This window comes from Juglans microcarpa x Juglans regia, chromosome 3S (assembly GCF_004785595.1).
Source record: "Juglans microcarpa x Juglans regia isolate MS1-56 chromosome 3S, Jm3101_v1.0, whole genome shotgun sequence".
In the NCBI taxonomy this organism is placed as follows: domain Eukaryota; kingdom Viridiplantae; phylum Streptophyta; class Magnoliopsida; order Fagales; family Juglandaceae; genus Juglans; species Juglans microcarpa x Juglans regia.
In genome coordinates, this window is record NC_054599.1 from 10,059,205 (window position 1) to 10,067,276 (window position 8,072).

Here is an 8,072-nt window from a genome sequence, read left to right on the forward strand (position 1 = left end):
TGCGAGGAGTTTTTGGTCAGTTCGAGTTCCTATGTCAGTATTTATTTTATGTTTTTTTATCTTTTGCGTTTGCAGCGACTTATGTCCATCTGTGAATTATTATTATATTGTCATAAAGTCTATCCTTCAAGTTCATTATTTGTCGGTCTTCTTCTCGACTTGAGAACGTTCTGGTGAGAGGGAAGATGTGTCCTTCACTTTCGGTGGAAGGGATCTTTGCCTAGGGCAAGTTTTTTTACCTGCTTATTTTTTCTGTTAACTCGATTGTACTCGTTGCTTTACTTCTGGTTTTGGAGCTTTGGTTCAAATGGATGAGGAACTTTCAGAATTATGGAGTAAGTTTTCATTAACAGAAGAGGAAAGGTATGAAATTGTAATCACTGACCATGACATCGATAACAATATGAAGAGAGGGAGGTTGTGTCTGGTGGGAAAAGTAATAGCTGATAAAAAGATTAATAAGGATGCGTTCAAAAACACGTTGTTAAAAGTGTGGAAAGCCTGTGTTGGAGTGAAAATTCATGAGGTAGGAGACAATCTTTATGTGTTTGAATTCCAAACTGAGGAAGATTTGAATAAAATCTGGGGAGGTCAGCCTTGGTTATTTGATACTAATCTGGTTTGCATAAAAAAATTCAATGGTGTTACTCCACCAGCTGATCTGAATTTTAATTCCACTACCTTGTGGGTCCAACTTCATAATCTACCTCTTGGATGCATGAATAAGGAAATTGGAGGTAGGATTGGATCCACTATTGGTAAAGTTATAGAGGTGGAGGCTGATTATGATGAGAATTGTTAGGGAAAATGGATTAGAGTACAAGTTGAGGTTGACTTAATTAAACCTTTGATAAGAGGAAAAATTATGGAGTTGTTGGGTCAGAGAAGTTTTATTTCTTTTAAATATGAAAGGCTGCCTAGGTTTTGTTTTAAATGTGGAGCTATTATGCATGGGGTGCAAGGATGTATAGGGAAACATAAACACACAGAAGAAACAAAGGATTACAATCTGCAACAGTATGGATCATGGTTGCGTGCTTCAAGCTTTGCTGCAGTTTCCAGCTATGGCAGCACCTCAGGTCCATCCTTTCCTTCTTTTATACAAACAGGGTCTTGTAATAAAGGGGAAAAATTAGCTCAAAAAGAAATTCAGTTGGTTGAGGTGGAATCAAGTCAGGATTTGTCGAAGCATCATACAATAGAAGAGGATAAAGCAGACAGTAATGTAGACCAGCTTCAAAGTGAGGATTTACTTGTGCTCAACAGGGAGGCAGAACCAAAAGATTTAGTACTTGATAATTCAAAGCTCTTACTGGAACAGTTAGCAGTTCAACCCGTATCAAATGTGGTGATGACTAGTCAGCCTGCTCAATTAGAACACCTGCAAGATCAACAAAAGTTGGGACCAGTTGAGCATATTCCTGAGGTATGTACTACGAGATGGAAGAGAAGGGCAAGGGGAATGCAAACTAATGAAGAGTTGAAACCTACTATTCATGCTCCTAGGAAGAGAAGACATGATGATGAATCTGATATAGTGATAAAGGAGAATCAGCAAGATAGTAGGGGTAAAAAACAAGCTTTATTATTGAGTCTTGATATATCGGCGGAGGCTGTTAGTCAGCCCCGCCGAGAGAAATGAGGCTTCTAAGTTGGAACTGCTAAGGGCTTGGCAACCCTCGGACAGTTAGAGATCTTAGCCTATTGGTTAAGATTCACAAGCCTAGCATTTTGTTTCTTATGGAAACAAAATTGCAAAAGATGAAATTAGATACTTTGAAACTGAAATTGGGTTTCCAATGTTTATTTTCTGTTGATAGTGTGGGAAGAAGTGGTGGCATGGTTCTGTTTTGGGCAGAGGATGTTCACATCAATATAAGCACCTACTCACAAAGACATATAAATATGTGGGTTGGTCAACCAGTAGATGAGTGGATGCTTACTTGTTTTTATGAAAATTCAGAAACAGAAAAGAGATATGAAGGGTGGGGGATCTTGAGACATCTAAATCGTCTTCAGCCTAAAAGATGGTTATGTCTAGGTGATTTCAATGAAATTCTATGTCATAGTGAAAGGTATGGAGGGGCTCGAAGGGATGAAAAACATATGGCAGCCTTTCAAAGTGTTTTGCAAGATTGTCAGTTGAAGGATTTGGGTTGTATTCAAGGAAAGTATACCTGGTCTAACTTAAGAGAGGATCATCATTTTACAAAGGAAAGGCTTGATGGAGTCACTGCCAACTCTGAGTGGTGTGCAGCTTTTGGTGGGGGTGGGTTAAAGTATTAGCATCACACTCTTCAGATCATTGTCCTCTTTTGATGACAATTGGGCAACAAAATGTTTGGAATAGGCACCCAGTTCATCTTTGTAGATATGAGGATAGTTGGTCTTTGTTCTCTGATTGTGAGGAGGTTATTACTCAGGCTTGGCATAGCCATGGCAGCAACAAAGAAGGTCTTTTAAAGATAAATACAAAACTTGAAGGATGCTTACAGATACTGAGACAGTGGAGTTATAACAAAGAATGGGAGTCTAGAGCCAGTATCAAATAGAAAAGGAATTCCCTTCAGGCTCTGCAACAATCCGTTACAGCAACATCAGTTCAGCAACTTAAAGAATTAAAACAAGAAATTGATCACTAGCTGGAAAGAGAGCATGTGAAATGGAAACAAAGGGCAAAAGAAATCTGGCTACAGAAAGGAGACAGAAATACTAGGTTTTATCACCTTTGTGCAACTCAAAAAAAGAAGAGAAATAGTATATCCAAGATTATTGATGAGAATGGAAGGACAATTACAGATTCCAATCACATTGGAGAAGCTTTTACTCAGTATTTCAAAGAACTTTTTGCAATCTCCAACCCCACAAATATGGATAATTTGATGCAAGCAGTTAAAAGGAAAGTTAGTCAACAGATGAATGAAGCTCTTTTGGCACCTTTTAGCAAAGAGGAAATTGAGAATGTTGTTTTTCAAATGGGACCACACAAAGCACCAGGACCAGATGAGTATGGAGCTTGTTTTTACCAAAAATACTGGTCTGTGATAGGGGAAGAGGTCAGTGAAGCTATTCTCAATTTTTTAAATTCTGAGCATGGTATGGAAGAAATCAATTATACCTATTTAGTGATGATTCCTAAATGCAGAAATCCTATTCACATGACTGACTATAGACCCATTAGCTTTTGTAATGTTCTTTATAAAATCATCACTAAAATGCTAGCCAATAGACTCAAACAGATCCTGCCTTTTATAATCTCTTAAAACCAGTGTGCCTTTGTACCTGGTAGGCTCATATCTGATAATATTTTGGCTGCATATGAAATTTTACATTCCATGAGGACTAAGCTGAAGGGTCAAAAGGGATATATGGCTTTGAAACTTGACATGAGTAAAACCTACGATAGGATAGAGGGGAATTTTCTTAAAGCAACTATGTTGAAGATGGGATTTGATTTGAGATGGATTGATCTTATTTTGAGGTGTATTTCCTCTTCCTCTTTTTCTGTGTTGATGAATGGTGTCCCTCAAGATTGTTTTAAACCCACTAGGGGACTTCGACAAGGCTATCCCTTGGCTCCTTCTTGTTTATCATATGTGCTGAGGTGCTAACAAATCAGTTAAGTAAAGTAGAACATAAAGGGTATATTACTGGGGTACCTATGGCCAGAGGACAGATCAAGATGACTCACTTGTTTTTTACTGATGATAGTATACTATTTTGTCGAGCTAGTATTCAAGAGTGGGTTACTTTGAATCAAATTTTACACAAATATGAGCAGGCTTCAGGACAAAGGCTTAATAGAAACAAGACTTCTTTATATTTCAGCAACAACATGAAGCAAGCAACACAGAATCATTTGTTACAAGTTGCTGGTTTGCGAACCTCATCAAACATGGAGAAATATTTGGGGTTGCCATCAGTCATTGGAAGATCAAAATCAACTGCATTTCAAGGAATAATTGAAAAAGTGAGTAAAAGAATGGAAAATTGGAAGGTTAAGTTCCTCTCAAAAGCTGGAAAAGATATTTTAATTAAGGCTGTTGTCCAGGCTATACCTACGTATAGTATGAGTGTGTTTCTTCTTCTAAAAACTTTGTGTAAGAAGCTGAATTCTTTGATTTCTTCTTTTTGGTGGGGCACTCAGGACAAAGGAGCAAAAATTCATTGGAAAGGTTGGAACTGTTTGAGTAAAAATAAAGCAAGTGTGAGACTTGGTTTTAGGGACTTGGTGGCTTTCAATAGTGCTCTACTAGCCAAACAAGTTTGGAGAATTCCAAGTAATCCAACAACTTTAGTAGCAAGAATTCTTAAAGCTGTATATTTCTCACACAAATCTATTCTGGAGGCAACAGTTGGATTTAGACCTTCTTATACATGGAGAAGCCTCAGTTCAGCAATTATTCTTGTTAAAGATGGCACGATTTGGAGAATTTCTAATGGGGAAGATGTAATGATATGGCAAGACAAGTGGATTCCTACTACTGAATCTGGTTATCTAAGGTCTCCAGTGAAATCTTTGTCAATAAATGCAAAAGTGTCTGAGCTCATTGATCCAGGTACAAAGTGGTGGAATTTACAAATGCTCAAGAATATTTTCTGGGAAGAGGATGTGCAACAGATTGTAAGGATTCCTATAGCACAGACTAACATTTCAAGAGATAAAAGGGTGTGAAAGCATACAAGAAATGGTTGTCTTACAGTTAGAAGTGCCTATCATTTATGTAAGTTGAGGAAAGATCAAAACAAAGGGGAAAGCTCAACACAAGGAGTGCACAAAGAATTATGGAAGCAAATCTGGCAGATGAACACAAAAAATGCTATTAAAATGTTTATGTGGCGTGCTTGTAATGATGCTCTACCCACAAAGCAAAATCTGTGCAAGAAGAAAGTGATCAATGAACCTTTTTGTCCAATCTGTCAGTAGGTAGAAGAAACTTCAGCTCATGTTCTATGGGATTACCCTTCTGCACAGGATGTGTGGATGTTTGGAAGTAAGAAGTTTCAGAAAGCTGCATTTACTCATAAAGAGTTTGGTGAAATTTTTTTGCACATGTTTCAGAGACTAGATAATTCAGAAATCTCCTTATTTGCAGAAATAGCAAGAATGTTATGGATGAGAAGGAACAAATTGATTTTTGAAGATAACTTCACAACCCCTTCCATTCTGATGATGAGAGCAACACAGGAGTTCAATGATTTTCAGCAGCTATGTACTAAACAACTCAACTCCAGAAACCATGATAGAATGGCCCAAACAGATTTAGTTTATTAGCAACATCTAGACACAGATTGGATAAAAATAAATTGGGATGTTACTGTCAGAGAAAGAGGAAACAGACTTGGAGTTGGGATAGCAGTTAGAGACTTGGAGGGACATATTCTGGCTTCATACATGCAACCACTACATTTTTGCTCACAAGCTGAAATAGCAGAAGCCAGAGGGTTAATTTCAGCTGTCAAGTTGTGTAAGGAGCTGAGTCTGCAAAGAGTAATCTTTGAAGGGGATTCATTGCAGGTTGTTAATGCTGTGAAACAAAATGCTCAGAGTTATGGTATGCTGCAATGTCTCGTGAATGATGTATATTTGATCTTGGCTGGTATTACTTGGAAGATTTCACATGTTAAAAGGGATGCAAATCAAGTGGCTCATTTGCTAGCACAGAAAGCTCTTCTGTAGAGTTGTGAGCTTATTGATGTTGATTGTATAAACCCTGATATCACTGATCTGGTTTTGGCTGAGAAGCATAGAGCAGGTTTTGGTACAAGTAGGTTTGCAGTAGCACAGTCGCATTTTAATGTTATAAACTCTTGTCATGAACAGCTAATTTCTAATCTTGCACTCTTAGATCTTAATACTGTAAATTATGGTAGTGGAGAGTATGATCCGGAGTGGCCATAGTGTTAGTTGAATGAAATATCGAGGATATATTTTCAAAAAAAAAAAAAAAAAGTTCATTATTTGTCTAGATAATTTGATGTATCTCGTACCATTTTTCACAACACATTAAAAAAGTGTTCTTCTTTTGTGTCTGCATATTGTTCTTCATTACAAGTGATTTTCTGGAAAAAAAAAAAATTGTTTCTTAATTTTATTTGTCATCTCTTCTTTCTCATTTATTTGTTTGATCATCCTGCGTGTATGGTTTTAAGTATAGTATTTTCTACCTTTCCTTTTTTTGGTTACTGCAGTGCTTATTTTTTTTGTGGATTATTTTTTATAGTTTGTTTTCAGGTATTGTTGGTTGAGGACTTTCAAAACTGGACATTTCTTATTCATCCTTGCAAGAATATGGTGATATTGATTTTGAAACGTCTTTTCAATATAAATTATTTTTTGAATTTTTTTATTTTTTGTTTTTTATTTCAATCGTCGAGAGGTAATCTTAACAATTATATTCACACAAAAAATTTTATAATATATTTCAAGAGTAAAAAATTTCAACTGTTTGGTACAGTCTTTTATGGCTTCCTCTCTTTTTATTTTTTTAGTGCATGGTTATTAACTTCTGTGGGTTTTTTTGGTCGTTTGTCTTTAGATCTTTTGGTTGAGGAGTCTAGACATTTTTAGTTTTATTCTTTGTAAGTGTATGGTGCTATTTATTATATAACGTCATTTGTTATATAATTGATCTTTTCCTATTTTACGGAATTGTGAGTGTTTTGGAGAAGTTTTTGTCACAAATTGTATTTAGGAGAAGTTTGGTAGAAATGATTTTTGTCAAAAAAAAAAAAGCAAAACATACAATATATACAACCTAACATAAATTGTGAGTATATTATAAATTAAAAAAAAAAACCCTAAAAAGAAAACATGTTTTGTAAGTAACTAAAAGAAATTCGGCAAGTAGGTAGAGACAAAGAAAAAGTATCTAAAAATCAAATGTTTTATGGAATTTTCTCTTTTTCAGTTATTATTTTTCTATTTGATATTGTGTTTATGACTTCATTGGTGCTGTGTATATGGACAATATTGTGTTCGAACATAATCAACAATATATGAAAATATTTAAAAGGAATTTGTGTTTTTAAATCTGTGTTTTGGAGAAGTTCGGCATAAATGATTTTTGTTACAAACCAAGAAAAACATACAATATATAGAACCTAACATAAATTGTGAGTGTATTATAAAATAATAAAAAAATAAAAAATTGACAGATCGCTAGAGATAAGGAAAACACATCTGAAAATCCTATCTACAAAGAGGATATGTAATATCTTTATTTACGACAGATAAATATGTTAGTGTGAAATTAAACAAAAAGTTCAACAAAAATTCAAATAATGAAATATCAAGAAATTGAAAGATCTTAGAGAAACTAAGAAAAGAGGGATTTTCTAACTATAACAAAAATCTTGTTTTATGTAGAAAAGCTAAATGAAACATGTATAGGAGATCTGAAATATTACCACGAGATTAAAGAGCCCATAATGATATAAAATTTTATTATAAAATTAAATGTTATATGATTTAGACTTTCTATTGCATTCTTTATAATTTTTAGATCATTATATTATTGTGGCAAAATAATAGTGTAATAAAATTTCTTGTGTACCCATCGGATTGGTTGGGAAAAATAAGAAGAGTTTGATTAAAATATTAGAAAAATTTTTAAGAGTGGTTGAAATTTTTTTTGCATCATTCCAAGGATGTTTGCAAAAAAAAGCATGTCAACATTTTTTTTATACTTATTCTAAATAATTTTAAAAAAATTTGAACCATTCTTATAATGCTTTCTCTTTTTCTTTATTTTTTATTTATTTTTGTCATTTATCTCCTCCTTGGGTACATAAGAAATGTTTAAGCCTTGTTGTCTGGTAGTCTATTGCAAGGCTAATCAAAATTTATTTTGTAAGAACATTTGTCATATATAAAAAATCTTACAGAAAAAGCATAGAGAAAGAGTGGATGATTTAACTTTTTGTAGATCATGACTGAATCAAGCAATAGAAATATAAGAATTTCAATGTCATCTCTATTGATGCCGTCCAAGATAACAAAAATGATGAATCACAATAGAATTATCAAAGAAATCAAATTTTAAACTAATGTTTTTGTTGAAGTTGTATTA

At 34.3% G+C, this 8,072-nt stretch overlaps 2 protein-coding genes across 2 annotated transcripts; both read left to right on the top strand.

Moving 5' to 3' along the window:
• The first annotated feature begins 307 nt into the window (after nucleotides 1-307).
• On the top strand, nucleotides 308-802 carry LOC121258677. The gene has a single exon (XM_041160221.1). The coding sequence runs from the start codon at nucleotides 308-310 to the stop codon at nucleotides 800-802; it is 495 nt and encodes a 164-aa protein (XP_041016155.1).
• Nucleotides 803-2,870: 2,068 nt separating this feature from the next.
• Nucleotides 2,871-5,680, top strand: LOC121258678. The gene is made up of 4 exons (XM_041160222.1): nucleotides 2,871-3,056; nucleotides 3,782-4,669; nucleotides 4,928-5,031; nucleotides 5,326-5,680. Exons 1-4 carry the CDS (start codon nucleotides 2,871-2,873, stop codon nucleotides 5,678-5,680), a joined length of 1,533 nt encoding a protein of 510 aa, XP_041016156.1.
• The last annotated feature ends 2,392 nt before the right edge of the window (nucleotides 5,681-8,072 follow it).

Excerpts from the sequence above, each read along its gene's own strand:
- LOC121258677 (XM_041160221.1), top strand. The coding sequence starts at position 308 with ATGGATGAGGAACTTTCAGAATTATGGAGTAAGTTTTCATTAACAGAA.
- LOC121258678 (XM_041160222.1), top strand. The coding sequence starts at position 2,871 with ATGGATAATTTGATGCAAGCAGTTAAAAGGAAAGTTAGTCAACAGATG. Across the intron at positions 3,057-3,781 it reads GGTCTGTGATAGGGGAAGAG|GCTTCAGGACAAAGGCTTAA; the intron begins GTCAGTGAAGCT and ends AAATATGAGCAG. Across the intron at positions 5,032-5,325 it reads GCTGCATTTACTCATAAAGA|AGAAAGAGGAAACAGACTTG; the intron begins GTTTGGTGAAAT and ends TGTTACTGTCAG.